Source organism: Mustela lutreola, chromosome 1, assembly GCF_030435805.1.
Source record: "Mustela lutreola isolate mMusLut2 chromosome 1, mMusLut2.pri, whole genome shotgun sequence".
NCBI classification, from domain to species: Eukaryota; Metazoa; Chordata; class Mammalia; order Carnivora; family Mustelidae; genus Mustela; species Mustela lutreola.
In genome coordinates this window covers 276,832,912-276,852,591 of record NC_081290.1, presented here as the reverse complement: position 1 = coordinate 276,852,591, position 19,680 = coordinate 276,832,912, and the positions used below count along the sequence as shown (strand labels likewise).

The window sequence follows — 19,680 nt, the reverse complement described above, 5'->3', positions numbered from 1 at the left end:
CTTCAATTCGTTAGCATTCTGCTGAAGGAGAGAGGAGTTTCCCAAAGGGGAAAATTTTCATGTTGAAAACCTTGGGAGACTTTTTATTGACTCTGTGTATGTATGTGTGGTATGTGTGTGTGTGTGTGTGTGTGTTTGTGTGTGTGGTATGTGTGTGTAATGAGGACATTTTTATGTCTGCCACACCCATGTTGAAATAATCCTTGTTAATACTCATTTACTATTCACATTTATTGAGAGTTTATTAGTGCCAGGTACTATGATTTCTATTCATTAGCTTACCTATCTATTACCTACAAACAGGCAAACAAACAAAAAAAACTCTCATGAGATAGGCACTATTATGGGAAGCAAGGTTTCAAAGCCCAACTAACCTGTAAATGGACACTGCTAATGAATGGTTGGGTTGGATATCAATGACATACTAAACCATTCAAAATCCTGTGCTCTTAATTACTATTTTCTAGTGGACAATGTAATTAAAGAAACACTCTGCATATATAGATAATTACAGATATTTGGTTCTGACTAATGTTACTGAGTCAATACCCCCAATGCCAGGCTATAATTATTTGTACTTTAAAAACTTTTCCTGATCACCTGAATGCTGTTGTCCACAGACTGGTATTTAAAGACCACTAGTGTAGGGTACATACTCACATAACTTCCAGTTAGAAAGCTGTCCCTACTATTGTATTTTATCACCGTTTCTTCATTCAATATTTATAGAATACCTACTGTGTCTAAGTCTCTATACCAGATATTAAAGGCTCATAGAAAGATGATGTATCTCAACTACCTTATAAATGACAGAGGTTCTTATAGGTAAATAAATGATGTAGAGAGGAAGTGATAAATAATAAATGATATTTATTGCTGCAAATAAAGTGCTATGGGTATTCAGTGGAAGAAGGAATTACCTCCAGGGTTAAAAAGTTGGTGAGGAAACAAGTACTAAGCAGGGAGAACTTCAGGGAGAGACTGATTCTTGAAATAGCAGTACAATTTGGGCATACAAAGATGTGTTGTTTTACATGGTATCTACACTGATTAACTGTAAATGACTTACTGGCTTTGAAGAAATAAGCTGCCAAGTTATGAGAGCAGTTGTGGAGAGGGCCACATGGAAAAGAACAGTGGATAGACTCTAAGAGCTGGGAGCAACCTCTGGCTGATGGCCGACAGGAAGGCAAGAATTGTCTTACAACTGCAAGGAGATAAATTGTGCCAATAATATGAGGGATCTTGAAAGAAGATCCATCCCCACTTGATCCTCCAGATGAGTTCCTGGTGCTGGTTGACACCTTATTGTAGCATCTCAGAGGGTGCAGTTAAGCAGTGTCTACATTTTTGACTCATAAAAACTATAATTAATAATCATGTTTTTAAGTCCTTAAATTTGTAGAAATTTGTTATGCAAACAGTTGGAATTTCAACAATACATATTTATTTCCCTATTGAGGAATACTCACTTTCTTGCTCTTGTCTTCCCAACAAAACTTCAATAAATATCTTTATAACCATAGATCAATTTGCAAGTCTGAGTTTTTGAATTAAAGAGTTTTTCTTTGTTTTAAAAATTTATCGCTAGATTCCTTCTAGGGTGAAGTGACACTTCAATTTCCGATTAACAGTAGGTGACAGAATAAATTTCCTTACGTCACAAAAATTAATAGGTGTTATCATTCTTTTTCAGTTTTTGCCAGTTACATGAGTAGAAACTATTTATCTCATTGTTACTTTAATTTACAGCTCAGTATTAGAAACACTGAGCAACTTTTCCTAGATTGTTCGTCTCTTTGGTATTGATTTCTTAAAAATTGGCACTGTTAGCCTGGTTTGCAAGAGAATTAGAAATTGATGATCAAACTAGAAACACTTCTTTCTAATCCCTTTTAGGGCTTCCTTTACATCTTGGTTTCTCAGGCTGTAGATGAGGGGATTTAACATAGGGATAATAATTCCATAAAACACAGAAGCCATTTTTTCTTGCTCTTGAGACTCCTTGGTGCCATGGTGCAGGTACATGTAAGACAGAGTCCCATAAAAGATGATGACAGCTGTCAGGTGAGAGGCACATGTGGAGAAAGCTTTTTTCCTCCCTGCAGCAGTTGATATCTTCAGGATGGCAGCCAGGATATATATGTAGGAAAAGAGGACCACCAGCACAGTGAACATCAAGTTAAACCCCACAAAGATAGTTAATAGCATGATGTTGAAGTCAATGCTGGAGCACGAGAGGGCAAGAAGTGGGGGTTCATCGCAGAAAAAGTGGTTAATTTTATTGGATTTGCAGAAGTTCAATGAGAAAGTAAAACTCATGTTTACAGAGGCATTCAGGAAGCCTAGGAAGTAGGAACCAACTAGGAGTTGAAGGCAGACTGCCTGGGACATGACCGTTGGATAGCGGAGTGGGTTGCAGATGGCCACATAGCGGTCCACTGCCATTGCAGCCAGGATGTAGCAGTCAATTGTTGCAAAGGCACCATAGACTAGTAATTGCACCATACATCCTGTGAATGAGATGGATTGCTCTGTTTCGACAAAGTTTTGCAGCATCTTGGGAGTGATAGCGGAGGTGTAGCAGAGATCAACAAATGCCAAGTGTTGGAGGAAGAAGTACATTGGGGTGTGAAGGCAAGAATCACTCTTGATGAGTAGGATCATCCCCATATTCCCCACCAGTGTGGCCAGATAGATCACTAGAAATACAGCGAAGAGGATATAACAAGACTTGTGTTGACCAGCAAATCCGAGGAGAATGAATTCAGTTACTTCAGTGCCATTGTTTTGTTCCATGGCTGGCAAAGATTAAGTATCAGCTGAAAAGCTGCTAGGAAAGAAGAGCAGAGAAATCTAAGATCATGTGATCCTTTAACTAATTCTGAAATTGGCAATGATTTAATATTTGGTTTCGCAGTGGAGTCAGTGGATATTTCTGTGGGATAATTGACTCTGCATTTAAAGTCCATATACCTTGACATCTGACTTAGAAAATTTAGATCTATACTTTGGGGGAAATTGCCAGGGATCATTTTCTTTGTTCTCAGGGTACAAACTGAAGAATTTAAGCTTTTCTTATATGTATTTCTTAAATATATCAATTAGAGAACATATAAAAACATTCTTTTAAAAATTACACTTTCTTCTATGCTGTGTACATTTTAATTCACAAATGCCAATTTACATATATATGAATTATTATCTGTGAAAATCTTGAGTTACCCATGCATTTTTGTATGATTTTGCTCTAATTTATTTCTGTATTCTCATCTTATTCTTTCTGCATCCTTAGCAATTCTGCTCTGGCCACAATGAACTCATGCCCAAGTAGAGTCTTGTATGCAAGTGTTTATCAAGTTATCTATGGTAAAGGGCCATTTTTTTTTTTTTTTTGTAAAATTTATGTTGTGGACCAATATTTTTGTTTATAGCAATAAAAAATTCTCAGCATTGTCAAAATTCTGTAATTTTTTTAGATGCTCAATATCACTTCAATAGTTACCATGTCATAAAGTGGAAACAGAGAGTCCAACGACTGGTGCTGGTCCAAGCACCACACACTGAGTAACACTACTCTATGGTATCCATATACCATAATTTGCCTTTCTGCTTTCCTAGCAATGGAGAGTAGGTTCTACACTACAAATACTTCACTGTGAAATTTTTTTCTGGGGACAAACATTTGAATCTTAGGGTATGCATACATTTAACTTAACCACATTTTTCCAGATCACATTGCATAACAGTTGTACCAGTGTATATTTCTCTTAATTGTACATCAGGGTCCTCATACCCTTCCTTTTTTGTGAACATCATTGGTATTTTGTTAACATTTTTCATACCAGATAAATAGTTTTAAAGTGACATTTCCATTTTTTTTCAAAAAGCTAAATACCGTTTTTATTGCCTCCCAATGCAAGATGTTTCTAGTACAATCTCTTCCTTTCAGACATTTCCATTTTAATGTTTTTTTCCTAACCAGAAATGAATTTGATCATTATATAATATTTTTCTTAGAATTTTGGAGTCATTTTTTCTCAGTATCTCTGTGAGTTAATTCATGGAGGGATGCTTCTTTTTTATATATAGATTTGAAAACTTTGTTGTTGACAAAGGTTTCCTCACATTCCATTATCTATTAACTTTGTCTATAGTATTCTTCGTAGACCAAAAATCTTTAAATTTAAAATAATTATTCATCATTTTTTTTTTTTTTTGCCTTTTGGTTTGTTCTTTTGAAAAAAAAAAAAAAAACAATTGAATAAAGCTCATTCTTGCCTCTGTTCATTCAGCCAGGAGAGTCAAACATAATAATAAAACTTAATTTCCATTTTATACTTGTTTGCTGCTACATGGTATTTGTTGAACCATATTTTATTTCATCCACATAATTTGAAAAAGTTATTTTGTTTTTACTTGATATTTTTTATTTGAACTAAGATTAAGTGGATAAAGGGTGGTAATAGTTGGTGTGTGTGTGTGTGTATAAACATGTGAAATATTTAAATATTTTTAAAACGTTAAATGATTTTACTTGCAATTTTAAAATTTACTCACACAAACACTTGTCCCTGTTATGTTACAGGAAAGTCCGATCAAACATTTCGGAACAACTAATTCTAATATTATACAAACTGTTTCTGAAAATCACCGTAAAGAACATTCTCCAATTCATATCAATATAACATTGGAACCAAAATAAGTAAAATATGAGAAAAGAAAATTGGAACCAAACTTATTTATGAATTTAGATGCAAAATTTAGATGTTTGCATCTAATGTTCAATGAATACACATTCATTGAACAAATCCATCCATGTATTAAAAAAAAACAATTTCTAGGGTCTCAAAAAGGCTCTTCATAATAGCTATTCTCTTCCTTTTCCAGGATTTGAACAAATTGGTAAATGAAAGATAATGTCTGTAAGGGGACCATAATTTCACCTTTGGACACCAGGGGGAAATTTTAAGCTTATTAATTTATTTTTTAGTAATCTCTACATCCAATGTGGGGCTCCAACTACTCAACAGCTACGAGATCAAGAGTCCCATGCCCCATCGACTGAGCCTGCCAGGCACTCCAAAAAATTATTAGTCAAGTTATTTGCTGCCAATGAATGCCATAAGCAGAGAGTTTTCCCACCCAGTCTTCACGGCAGTGACAGGAGTATGCATCTTGCATGTGGTGGAAACGTGCATCTCGAATGCAGGGAGTATGGGATTCCGTGGGCTGGCTGCTGGTGAGAATAAGGGCAGAGCAAAGCATTCCAGGATGTTCTGTTTTACCAATCAGATATATCATGCCACCTTTTTAGGAACTTAGTGGATAAAATGGAGAGAGTCTATGATTATATAAACAGATTTCCCTGAAGGAAAAAAGCATCAGAAGGAGGGAAAAGGTATTTTCCATCAGTAATCAAGACTTATTTGTATTCATCTAGGGAATGAAAGCATTTTTTAATACTGAAAATTTTATTGATATAATTTGCCATATTAATATATTCTTTAAAAAGTCCTATGATTTTCTCAATAGATAAAGGACAATTATTTCAATAAATGCATGTATTCAATAAATTTTCATGGTCAACTAGAGCAAACATGAAAATAGGTAAGAAACACATTGCTGCACTAAATATTATATTTATTCTTAAATTATGAGATGCAATGCCTATAAATTAAAGAACAAGACAAAAATGCTTGTTATGGCTGAATCTGTTTAGTATTTTTCTGGAAGCCAGGACAAAATGCAGAAGACATGAAAGGTAAAATGAAAATGAGAAAGAAACAAAGCTCTCACTATTTTTAGATAATGTAATTGTCTCTACAAAAAATCCTGTAGACTTCACAGATAAATTCTTAGCGAGACTAATGAAGTTACTCAATAGTAGTTTAATATACAGGGGCACCTGGGTGGCTCAGTTGGTTAAGTGTCTGCCTTCAGCTTAGGTCATGATCCCAGGGTCTTGGACTTTAGTCCTACATCAGGCTTCTTGCTCAGAGGAGTCTCCTTCTCCCTCTGCCTGCTGCTCCCCCTGCTTGTGCTCTCTCTCTCTCTCTGACAAATAAATAAAATCTTAAAAAAAGGAGGAAAAAATATAGTAGTTTAATATATAAAAAGCAAGTGCATTTCTATTCACCAGAAATATTAAAAATGTTATTTAAAATTCATATTACAATAACATCAAAAATAAAGTACATAGACATACATCTAAGAAAGAATGTTCGTGACCTTATTGAGATATAACTTTATTTAAAGGCTTAGAGAAGACCCAAACACAGACCAGGATCATGGAGAGGAACTCAATATTATAAACATTACATTTTCCCCCATATTAATCTATAAATTCCACGTAATTCCAACCAAATTTTGAAAGAATTTTACATACAACTTAATCCAGTTATTCTAATATTTATATGGGAGGGAAAAGATCTAAAAAAGTTAATACAAGGGGCGCCTGGGTGGCTCAGTGGGTTAAGCCGCTGCCTTCGGCTCAGGTCATGATCTCAGGGTCCTGGGATCGAGTCCCGCATCGGGTTCTCTGCTCAGCAGGGAGCCTGCTTCCCCCTCTCTCTCTCTCTCTGCCTGCCTCTCTGCCTCCTTGTGATCTCTGCCTGTCAAATAAATAAATAAAATCTTTAAAAAAAAAGTTAAGACAAGTTTTAAATTTTTATTTATTTTTTAAAATAATTTTTAAATAAACATATATTGTATTATTAGCCCCAAGGGTACAAGTCTGTGAATTACCAGGTTTACACACTTCACAGCACCCACCATAGCACATACCCTCCCTAATGTCCATAACCCCACCACTGTCTCCCTACCCCCCTCCCAAGACAAGTTTTTTAAAGGACAACAAGGTGAGAACTTATTCTCTCAGATATCAGAATTTACTAAGAAGTGGTAATAATAAAGACATTATGGTATGGTATGATATGAGGACAAATGGGTCGATGGACTTGATAAAAAGACATAATAAATAAGTCCACAGGTCTACTGGAAACTTGATATATGAAACCAAGAGAATGTACTTGAGTGAAAAATGGTCCAATAAACGGGAGCTATAAATGTTTATACACATGAGAAAGATATTGTATTTGTACTTTACATTTTACAAAAATAATTTCCAAGTGGATTAAAGATTTGAATTGTAAGGCTTTGAGAATAAAACAACAAAATATCCATGCTTGAGATATACAGAAAAATATTTAAACAGGACAAAAAATAAAACATTGAATGAACAAAAAATAAAACATTGAAAATGCAACCATATCTAAATTAAAAATGCCAACATTATAAAAGAGAAAAGACTAAATAACGACTAGAATTCACTTAGGTAAATTTGTTTGCAGTACATACAAATGTTAAGGGATTATCATCCAGTATAAATAAAGAATTTCTATAAATTATCCCACGGGAAAAATCTACAAAATATCTAGTTGGGGTAATTATAGAAAGAAAACCTAAATGGTCAACAAAAATAGGAAAATACAACTCTCTCTGATGACTTCCCATTCAGTTTTCCATCCCTTCCCCTATGATCCTTGTATCGTTTCTTATATTCCACATATAAGTGAAACCATATGATAATTGTCTTTCTCTGATTGATTTATTTCACTCAGCAGAATGGGAAGTCATCAGAGAGAGAGAAAAGCCAATGAGAGACTCTTAAACTGAGGATTTCTGGAGGGGAGGTGGGTGGGGGGGTTAGGTATTTGGGTGATGGGCATTAAGGAGGGCACGTGGTGTGATGAGCACTGGGTGCTACTCGCAGCTGATGAGTTGTTGAACTCTGCATCCGAAGCTAATGATGTACTACTATATGTAGGCTAATTGAATTTAAATAAAAAGAATAAATAAAATCTAAACATTCTCTTTAGTAAGAGAATGCCTTTTTAAGAAACAGAAGAGAAAATACACACAACTCACTAGTAATCTGATAATTGTGTATTAATTCTGTATTGAAATATAGTTTTGCATTTCTCAGTTTAAAACGCCAAGTTCTGGTGAAGCTATAGAGTCATATATTTCTGCTGAGAAGGTAAATTAGCAAGATCATGTTGGAGGCAACTTCGGAAATATTAGTAGAATTAAATATATGCCTTCCAAAATTTCCATCATAGGTTCATATTCTAGAGAAGTTCTTGACCACATAATCAATCATATATATACACACACACACACACACACATATATATATACGTTACACCATATATATGTGTGTGTAAGATATGTATGTAGTATAACATATCTTATATTACCTAAGATATGTTATACATATTATATAATATATATTATATAATATCATATACAACTTAAATATATAAGTATATATATGTATGTATATAAATATATTCATACACACACAAGAAGCATTGTTGATCATAGAAAAAATGTTAACTATTAAGTAAATCAGTGAAAATTTAGTAAATTAGTGTCACAACATCCACAGGGTTATATTTCTCAAATGGATTGCTAAGTAATAAGAAGGAAGTTGCAGAAGTTAGATGGTGGCTCCATGGATGGTTGTTACATTATCTTAAATATATTTTCATGCACCTTAAGTACTATGCAATAACAGAAGTCCCTCACAAGGAAAAGCCACAACCTCAAGACATCAGTAGAAAGCTCCTGTACCTTGGTATCAGTAATGTCAGGCAGAGCTGTAGATCTGAGATGAGATAGTTTTAGATCAGACTGTGACTTTAGTGGTGGGGAGTATAACACACTAAACCTGTTGTTAATGTTTCCTGGGCAGTCTGGTTCTTCCAAATATCATGAGGAATAAATAGGGTGGCTTAAATCTGTAGTGATGGAAAAAGAAATAATCCTTTTCAATATTTAGTGAGGGGTAGGGGTTGAAGTGCAGTCTTTTCAAGGAGTTTGCACCAGTACATAAATGCACTTGTCAGAGGAAGATAGAATTGGTCATGGGTCCATTCAACTTAAAATCTTGATAGCATAATGACATTTACCATTTCAGGTTAATCATCTTGAATTTAAATAAAACATATGACATATTGGGGGACAATTTTCATAGCAATTTTCAAGAGCTATGAAAAACCAGAACAAGGGACACACCCCTACCAAAAGTATTTGAGTATTATGAGCATGATTAACCCATACAGAACCCTGGTGCTTCTGAAGCATCCTTTATATTCAGTACCATGTGGTAGAAAGGAAATAGGCTGACCTGGGTTTGAATTGTGGTCACACCATAGAGACAAAGTGTGTATGTAACTCTCCTTGGCCCCAGTTCCATTGTCTATAAGATAGGAGCACAGAATTGCTTAGAAGGTCATAATTTTTATTATAACAGTGTAACATTTTTGTAAAACAAAAATTTGGAAATAGAGCTAAATAAATAATAGATTCATATTGTGGGATCCAAAAAGTGTGATGAAAATATGGGGCTCTTATAGAAAGGTGCTCCTGTCATATTGTTAAATGAGCAAAGCAATCTGCAGAGTAAGACGTAAAGCATGGACACTTTAAAAAAAAAAAAAAAGATTTCTTTACTTATTTGAGCATGGAGCAGGGGTGGGGGGAGAGAGTGAGGGAGAGAGAATCTCCAACAGACTCTCACTGAGCAAGGAGCCCCACATGGCTAGATCCCAAGATCCTGAGATATGACCTGAGCCAAAATCAAGAGTCAGACACTTGAGGCACCAGGATGGCTCAGTCATTAAGCTTCTGCCTTTGTTTCAGGTCATGATCCCAGGGTCCTGGGACCGAGCCCCAACTTGGGCTCCCTGCTCAGCATGGAGACTGCTTCTTCCTCTCCCACCCCACCCCTGCTTGTGTTCCCACTCTTGCTGTCTTTCTCTCTCTGTCAAATAAATAAATAAAATCTTAAAAAAAAAAAGAGTCAGACACTTAACTGACCAAGTGCCCCAAGTATGAACCCTGTTAAAAATTAAACATTTATTCACATCCATTCTCTTTTTTTCTCACTTTCTTTATCCATGAAAAAGCTCAAGAAGGATCCATAACAAATGTTTAGTGGTTATCCCTGGGCATGGGAGTGGAGAGAGAAAGTCTTTAAACATAAAAACTTCAGCACCTTTTCTTTTTGAGATAGCTTTAACTGTTTTAAGAAGGAAGAGGAAGGGGCGCCTGGGTGTCTCAGTGGGTTAAGCCTCTGCCTTCGGCTCAGGTCATGATCTCAGGTCCTGGAATCAAGCCCTGCATCAGGCTCTCTGCTCAGGAGGGAGCCTGCTTCCTCCTCTCTCTCTGCCTACCTATCTGCCTACTTGTGATCTCTGTCTGTCAAATAAATAAAAAAAATCTTAAAAAGGAAGAGGAAGAGAAAGAAGTAAAGGCTGCTTGTAATGATGTGACAAAGTGAGGTGATTTATGTAAAATTCCCAGCACAGGGCCTGGCATCGAATGGTTACTCAGAATTGGTCATAATAACCCATGCAAATAATGTATGAAAATAGCTTTCATTTATTTATTCTTTTAATCTTCAGATCCCTTCTTCCAGTGCCATTAGATCACCAGGGATGAAGGGCTTATCCATGGTCTTGGGTGAAACATTTCTAGCACTCAGTGGGATGATATGTGGCTGATTTTGAAAAATGGGATTTGCTTTGTTTTACTTACACCAGAGTTGCCTGCAGATTCTCCTTCTGCAGCCGGTGCTGGCTGATTGCCTCCAGGGTCTTTCTGTGTGCTTTCTTCTAATTGGGGAGTTTATAGCTAGGGCCTAAGGGATCAATATTAGCTCCCTCAAGAATCTGAGATTCCGGGGGCTGAGTTGGATTGGAATAAACAACAGTTATAGTTATTTTCTGCTGAAAACTTTTAAGCTTTCTAGATAGGATAAATTTAATTCATGGTACTGGCATTAGGGATGTGTGTGTGTGTGTTGCCTTGTTATAAAACAACTCTTTAAAAATTTTTTTTGGTTATAAATCAGGTTGAACAAGTTTTTGAAAAAGATTTATTTATTTGAGAGTGAGTTTGGCGAGAGGGAGCGGGAGAGAATATCCAGGATGACTCCCCACTGAGTGCGGAGCCAGAGGTGGGGCTCAGTCTCAGGACCCAAGAGATCATGACCTGAGTAGAAACTAAGAGTCAATAATTAACTGAACCCTGCAGGCACCCCAGGTTGAACAATTTTTTAATATGTCTAAGAATCTGTGTTTAGATCCAGAAAGTTGACCTTGTCACCATAATCAGCAAAAAACATGATTATCTGAAAAAAAAAAAAAAAAACAAAGCTAGTCTTAATTTAGGGGCATAGGCCCATAATGTGACAAAGAGGGTTACTACTATGTAAACATATATATTTTTTATTATTATTATGTTCAGTTAGCCAACATACAGTACAGCATTAGTTTTTGATGTGGTGTTCAATGATTCATTAGTTGTGTATAACACCCAGTGCTCATCACAATACATGTTGTGATGAGCCTCTTTAATACCCATCACCTGGTTACCCCATCCACTCAACCCCCTCCCTTATGCAATCCTCAGTTTGTTTCCTGGAGTCCAGAGTCTCTTATAGTTTATGTCCCTCTCTGAGTTCTTTCCACTTAGTTTTTTCTACCTTCCCCTGTGGTTTTCTGTGCTATTCCTTATGTTCCACATATGAGTGAAACCATATGGTAACTGTCTTTCTCTGCTTGACTTATTTGGCTTAGCATAAGACCCTCCATTTCCATCCGTGTCCATGCAAATGGTAGATATTCATCCTTTCTGATGACTGAGTAACATGCCATTGTGCATATGAACCACATCTTTATCCATTTATCTGTTGAAGGGCATCTCGACTCCTTCCACCATTTGGCTATTGTGGGCATTGTTGCTATGAACATTGGGGTACAGGTGCCCCTTCTTTTCACTGCATCTGTATCTTTGGAATAAATGCCTGGTGGTGCAATAGTGTGTTGTAGGGTAGTTCTAATTTTAACATCTTGAGGAACACCCATACGGTTTTCCAGAGTGGCTGTACCAGCTTGCATTCCACCAACAGTGTAAGGGGATTCCCTTTTCTTCACATCCTCTCCAACATTGGTTGTTTTCATTCTTGTTAATTTTGGCCATTCTAACTGGTGTAAGGTGGTATCTCCCTGTGGTTTTGATGTGTATTTCCCTGATGGCTAGTGATGATGGTGAATTGATATTCGATATTACTTGTTGCATGACAAATGTCTCAGTTAGGAATGTGTTCTACTCCTGGTAGAAAAAAACCCCACAATTTACTTTGGCTTACAAAAACAGGGACTTATTTTTCCTTTATAACAACAGTTTGGAGGTTTTGACTTGTACTTTCCTTTTGTTTTTTTTTTTACATAGAAAAAGTAACAATATTTGTCTGGAATTATTTAATTTCATTTGACATGATTGATCTCAAATTTTTAAGTATCCTATTTTTGCTGATTTGAGTTCTAACAAAATAAAAATATAGTAGATAAAATAATAGTCATAATCGTCATGTAACATATTTATTTATTTATTTATTTATTTTCATTGTGAAAATTCGTTGTTTTTGCACCACACCCAGTGCTCCATGCAATCTGTGCCCTCCCTAATACCCACCACCTGGTTCCCCCAACCTCCCATGCCGCTGCCCCTTCAAAACCTTCAGATTGTTTTTCAGAGTCCATAGTCTCTGATGGTTCACCTCCCCTTCCAATTTCCCCCAACTCCCTTCTCCTCTCCATCTCCCCTTGTCCTCCATGCTATTTGTTATGCTCCACAAATAAGTGAAACCATATGGTAATTTACTCTCTCTGCTTGACTTAGTTCACTCAGCATAATCTCTTCCAGTCCCATCCATGTTGCTACAAAAGTTGGGTATTCATCCTTTCTGATGGAGGCATAATACTCCATAGTGTATATGGACCACATCTTCCTTATCCATTCATCCACTGAAGGACATCTTGGTTCTTTCCACAGTTTGGCGACCGTGGCCATTGCTGCCATGAACATTGGGGTACAGATGGCCCTTCTTTTCACTACATCTGTATCTTTGGGGTAAATACCCAGGAGTGCAATTGCAGGGTCATAGGGAAGCTCTATTTTTAATTTCTTGAGGAATCTCCACACTGTTCTCCAAGGTGGCTGCACCAACTTGCATTCCCACCAACAGTGTAAGAGGGTTCCCCTTTCTCTACATCCTCTCCAACACACGTTGTTTCCTGTCTTGCTAATTTTGGCCATTCTATCTGGTGTAAGGTGGTATCTCAATGTGGTCTTGATTTGTATTTCCTTCATGGCTAGTGATGATGGTGAATCGACATTTGATATTACTTGTTGCATGACAAATGTCTCACTTAGGAATGTGTTCTACTCCTGGTAGAAAAAAAAAAAAAAACAATTTACTTTGGCTCACAAAACAGAGACTTATTTTTCCTTTATAACCATAGTTTGGAGGTTTTGACTTGTACTTTCCTTTTTTTTTTTTTTTTTTTTTTTTACAAAGAAAAAGTAACAATATTTGTCTGGAATTATTTAATTCTATTTGACATGATTGATCTCAAATTTTTAAGCATTCTATTTTTGCTGATTTGAGTTCTAATAAAATAAAAATATAGTAGATAAAATAATCATCATAATTGTCATGTAACGTTTTGAAAGAAAACCTATGGAGGCATTTCCTTTACCATGAAAATTTGGGTAAAATACATTTGTATTTGAAAATCACACCTTAATCTAAAAGAATACACACAGAGGCAATTATATTAGAGATTTAGAAAAATAAAACCAAAATATTGAACCCAAATCCATCTTATAAATTTGAAATTGAGTTCACCAACCAGTTAAAATAAGCTTAGTCAAACTTGGCATTTCATTTTCTTATTGTCTGTCATATTTTCCCCCCAAATTAAATTGACAGATGACGTTAGTAGCTTCTCATTTTCTAAAAACTCAAGTAAAACTAGTCATAGGTCAAACTATTCTTTTCAGTCATTCATTGACTTGCACTTTTCTAATTTGCTTAATCTTTCCCATGTGCTGGTTGCCTCACTGTCTGACCTGCCTACTATAGTTCTAAATATCACATTCCTTTCAAAGCAGAAAAAAGGATCCAGGAAGGTAGGGTGACAAACATATATTTGTGTATATGAATATGAATACAAATATATACTCTTTATTAGGAAAATGCAAGCTTTCCCCCAATCCAGCAGATTTTCCCTCACATCTCACTGGCTGGAAATGTGTTGTATGGGTAGCAGAGGTCTCAGTGTCTTGTGCTACATCTCCTCAGCTATTTGATTTCATGCATCTGTAGTGGACAGCGCTGTGTGTGTTATAGGGTTTCCTATAGTGTCTCTCTGCTTCTCTACCTCAGGAATGTCTCTGAAGCCTGAGGATGACCTTGGGTGACCTCCATGCAATGGGGCAGAAGGATTGAATAACAGTCTTGTCCTTCAGGGACTGAGACTGAGTTCTAGTTTCCAGGGTGTAAATCAGCTAAGTTATTTGCCCTTTCCTTACTTCTGTTTTTCTATATCTCATGCTTCCTGCTCTCTGTTGTTTGGGATAACTCCCACCCAAAAGGTTAGCAAATTGCACAGTGTGGGAAAACCATTCCCATTGGACTGATGTCACTTCAGACATCAGTCAAAAGTCCAGGGGTCCTTAGGACCACCCCCATTTGCAGCTGGTTACAAATGTGGGGGCTTTTCCACAATCACCCTCAGGCTTGGCAATTCATTAGAATGACACACTGAACTCTGGTGATTTGGACTGAATGTTTGTGTCCCTCCAAATCCTTCTGTCAAAATCCTAATCTTCAATGTGATGGTATCAGTTGGTGAAGGTTTTGGAGGAGGCACATCTCGAGGGTGTAGCCTGATGAGTGGGATTCATGCTTTTATAGAAGAGACCCCAGAGAGCTCTCTAGATCTTTTTCTATCATTGAGGACACAGCAGAGATTGGCAGTCTGCCATCCAGAAGGCGGTTCTCTGATCATGTTGACACCTTGATCTCAGACTTCTAACTTCCAGAACCAAATTTCTGTTTTTTAGAAGCCACTCAGTCTATGGTAATTTGTAAAAGAGTCCAAACTGGCTAACACATCAGGAAAGAACTCTACATATAATTTTAGTTTAACTATAATAAAAAGATACAAGTTAAAAGTAGCCAAAGGAAGAAATGCATAGGGCAAATTTTGTGAGGATCCAAACACAAAAATTCCATCATCCTCAGAACATCAACATGTAGCAACACACATGGAGTACTGCTGACCTGGGAGACTCACCTTTAATATCCAGATTCTTTGTGGTTATAGGTATGACATATTTTTCATGTGGCTGATCTCTCCTTCTCAGCTTTAGCCCCCAAGTCTCTCTGAACGTTAGAACTAATGAGGCGTGTCTCAAAGCTTCTATGATAAATCACAATGTTAGGTTGTTCAGTGGCCAAATTCTCCAGGAAAACAAAGACGCCCCTGTCAGGAATGATATTCCAGGGGCTTACAGATCACCCCAGTAGCTGAAGACATAGACTAGACTGCTCTTTAGGTTATGGTTAATTCTTCACACCTCCTGCATATGTTATCTTTACCCAAGTACGTATCCCAGGAAAACAAACTAAGACATATGCCATCTTAGCTACAAAGAAAGCTGAGAAGTGTAATATCTTCTTACCTGACTGCATCATCTTCCACACAAAGCAGGAGTAAAAGGAGAATGGACAACCAGCTACATTTTGCAGCAGGAGGTGAGTAGACAATTTGTCTTTCAGCTTCTGTAGGTATTCTTTTTCTTTGTGTCTTTCTTGTTCCAAATTTTTGTGTGTGATGCTATATTTTCTTCCATCTTGGTCTAGACTAATATTTTCTGTAAAGTTAGTCATCTGGATCATCATCAACTTCAAATTTTGGTTGACTAATTGAGTTTCTATCATAATGTTTTAGAGACAGTTGCCAGACCTGAAACACCCTTTAAATCATGGGCTGTTGATGATTTATGAAACAATAAGGTGTAGCTGGCGACTGATGAAACAATGTATGATTATGCATCAGACCATTACTACTCTATATGGGGAAAGGGAAGTTTTTCTTTTGGATAAGTGCTAACAATCCCTGACCATTCCCTGTCACAGCCCAGATCAACCATTTCTTTCTTCATATAAATTTCACAGATTTCATTGCTTATGTCCATGTGTCACAGAACTTATTTCCTTTTGGGATTTCTTTCACCTTGGTAATTGAATGCAGAGTACTCTGTGACTCTCCATTTTGCACCCTATTTCCAACTTGGCCATTTAGACTTCCCAAAATGTACCAAGTTTTTGTTTCATCATCTTTCCCCTCCAGCTTTACTGAGGTATACATGGCAAAGTTTATATATATTTGAAATGTACATCTTGATATTTTGACACAAGTATTCATTGTAAAATGATCACCACAATCAAACTCATTGACATATCTGTCACTTTATATGATTACAATTTTCCTTTTTCTGCCTCCTTAGCAAATTTCTAATATACAATATAGTACTTTAACAATAGACACCATATTGTACATTAGTCTCTGATTTTCCAGGGTCTCAGGGCACCCTCTGTCTAATTTGCTAATAACTCTTTAGCAACTGATCCTGATCCTGGTTTCTGAAGGTACTCGGACCTTCCCTTTATAGAAGGTCTCCTCCTTTACGTGGAGTCTTTGCTGGGAAGACTCGGGTCATCCCACATCGACTCCAGGTTAATTTTTTCTCTTCTTTCAGGATGGATGCAAAATATCATATTTGAAAAATATTTCTTCTTCTCTTTTTGTTTTCCGTTTCTTTCTGCTTTACTTAACAATACATTTTCTGACAGATCATTAGTATGTCTGGTGTAATTTTCATGTGAAACTTGTTTTTTCATGTAACTAGCATGGCCTCTTTAGATTCACGTGGTGGTTCCCATCATTTGTCCTCAATCTACTTACTTAAGCACTTCTGGTAACAGCTTATCTTCCTGATTCAAAGGGCTCTTGGACTCCCTTCAACTTCTCATTGAATTCCTATGGTTTAAAGTTATTTTTCTAGATTAAAATGATTGATGCCCTTTCATAAGTGAATTGTTTAGATTTTTGGATCAATCTACATTCTAGTTTTTCTATCTTAAGTAGGGAGAGATATAGAAAATATTTCTGGAAGTTTCCTTACCTTATGCAAGAAAGAGATGGATTTGGAATGAAGAGGGTAACTAATGACAAACATAAGTCATAATCACATAAGAAATAAGTGTTTTCAAATACTAGAGAATGTAACTAATATGGAACTATTAAGTAGGAAGTATAGCCAGAGTCACAAGGGATTTTACAAAATAGTGCATTTATTTTACATTCATGCTTATACAATAATTGGAACAGAACATATGAAAAGTTTCTTTGTAAATAATTTAGGGAAGTCATTTAAGTGAAAGGAAAATAATGAACTTCAATTTTAATATTGATTATCTACAAAACTGAGGTTTTCTAGTCTTTAAGAACACATCTGAAATATATTTCAAGCAACTAAATACTTTATGAAGTCTGTACATACTTTTTAATATTTTAAATAATCTCAATAAAATATGGAAAGTCTGAGACATATTTCTCAAACTCTATTCAGGGGGAAATTAGTTCCAAGAGATGTTACCATATTTCTTGCATCTTAAGAACTTACCTATTGAAAAGCATTGGCCTAAGACGTGAATGTGTTCCCAACTTTAGAAACATTACACAATGGTCAAATATCCCTACCTGATGCTCTGATGTGCTGATTTTAAAAACTTGGGTCCAGCCTAGAAGAACTTTTTCTTCATCACTTTTAGAGCTTATTTTATTTTATTTTTAATTTATTTTTTATTTTCAGCATAACAGTATTCATCATTTTTGCAACACACCCAGTGCTCCATGCAATCTGTGCCCTCTATAATACCCACCACCTGGTACCCTGACCTCCCACCGCTCCGCCCCTTCAAAACCCTCAGATTGTTTTTCAGAGTCCATAGTCTCTGATGGTTCACCTCCCCTTCCAATTTCCCCCAACTCCCTTCTCCTCTCTAACTCCCCATGTCCTCTAGGCTATTTGTTATGCTCCACAAATAAGTGAAACCACCTCCTTGTTTCTCAGGCTATAGATCAGGGGGTTCAAAATGGGTATCACAATGCCATAAAAGAGAGGCCACTTTCATATTCTCCTAGGTATTGTTAGCCTGAGGCTGCAAGTACATGTGTGATAGGGTTTTACAGGAACTAATTACTGCTATCAGGTGGGAGGCACATGTGGTGAAGGCTTTTTTCTTTCCTGCAGCAGAAGACATCTTCAGGATGGCAGCCATGATATACATGTAAGAAAAGATGACAACCAACACAGTGAACATCAAGTTAAATCCTACAAAGACAAGGAGCATGATGTTGATGTCAATGTTAGAGTATGAAAAAGTGAGAATTGGGGGGACTTCAAAGAAAAAGTAATTGATGGTATTGGATTTGCAGAAGTACAGTGAAAATGTAAAACCTGTATGCACAGAAGTATTTATTGAACCCATGACATATGAACCAGCTACCAATTGGGGGCAGGCTCTTTGGGACATGATTGTGAGATAGTGAAGTGGGTTACAGAAGGCTACATAATGGTCCACTGCCATAGCAGCCAGGACGTAGCAGTCACTGAGTGCAAATGTTGCATAAAACAATCATTGCATTACACAGCCCTCAAATGATATAGACTTATTTTCTAATACGAAGTTTTGCAGCTTCTTGGAAGTGATAACAGAGGAATAACAAATATCAACAAAGGCCAAATGTTGTAGGAAAAAGTACATAGATGTTTGAAATCTGGAATCTGTCTTGATGAGTAGGATCATTCCACAGTAGTCACACAGATGACCAGAAATACAATGAAGAGGATGTATCAAAACTTGTATAGGGCACCAAATCCCAGAAGAAAGAATTCAGTCACTTCAGTGCTATTTTCTTTTGTCATGGCTACTGAAGTCTAGAAAGGACCAAGAAGAAGATGACTAAGAACAGAAAGAGAATCTTTGCAACTTCTTAAAATAAGTTTCTTATATTTCAGCCACCTGTTTTTAAGTTCACTTCTTATGGCAAACACTCACAAAAAAGATATATTGTTTTCTATATTTCTACTACTGCCCTGATAAGTAATCACCACATAAAAAGTGATATGTGAGCCATGGATTCATTTTCAAAGATGAAGATCTCATAGAAGATACACTTCTAATATGTGTGATTTCAAGAAACATATAACACATGTTTCCACTGTATTAAACAGGTATCCCTATTTGCTGGCAACAATATTCAAATATGATTTTGCACCTTTTCTTTACTTGCAGGTTTTTCTCAGCCATTTATCCATCTAATCCTGGTCAAGCTCCTGAAATTAGAAGCATGAATTAGAGAAATTTTCTGAGGTCTGGTCATGGTTTACACATGTTTGACTTCAGAATGTCTTTGTACAACTATCCTTAGCATAAAACTCCCATCTTTTCATGCCAGAAAGTCCTCTCATTTTATATATGTACACACATGCATATACATGTGCATATATAGAAGGAAGGACAACAGAATCACTCATGTTTTAATGCCAAAAATGGTTCCCTTGGATCTAATCATCATGGAGCAACTTGAAAAAATCTGGATGATAGGAAATTCTACAAATTAACTGGCTTAGACACTTAGAAAATATCAATTTCATAAAAAGCAGACAAATATAATACAAAGCAGGAGA

The 19,680-nt window shown here is 36.4% G+C and overlaps 1 protein-coding gene and 1 pseudogene across 1 annotated transcript; both read right to left on the bottom strand.

The window, feature by feature from the left end:
• Window positions 1–1,869: 1,869 nt before the first annotated feature.
• LOC131822674 (putative olfactory receptor 5AK3) lies at window positions 1,870–2,799 on the bottom strand. The gene has a single exon (XM_059158962.1). The coding sequence runs from the start codon at window positions 2,797–2,799 to the stop codon at window positions 1,870–1,872; it is 930 nt and encodes a 309-aa protein (XP_059014945.1).
• Window positions 2,800–11,134: 8,335 nt separating this feature from the next.
• LOC131811232 (putative olfactory receptor 5AK3) lies at window positions 11,135–18,915 on the bottom strand (annotated as a pseudogene).
• Between the last annotated feature and the right edge of the window lie 765 nt (window positions 18,916–19,680).

Excerpts from the sequence above, each read along its gene's own strand:
- LOC131822674 (XM_059158962.1), bottom strand. The coding sequence starts at position 2,799 with ATGGAACAAAACAATGGCACTGAAGTAACTGAATTCATTCTCCTCGGA.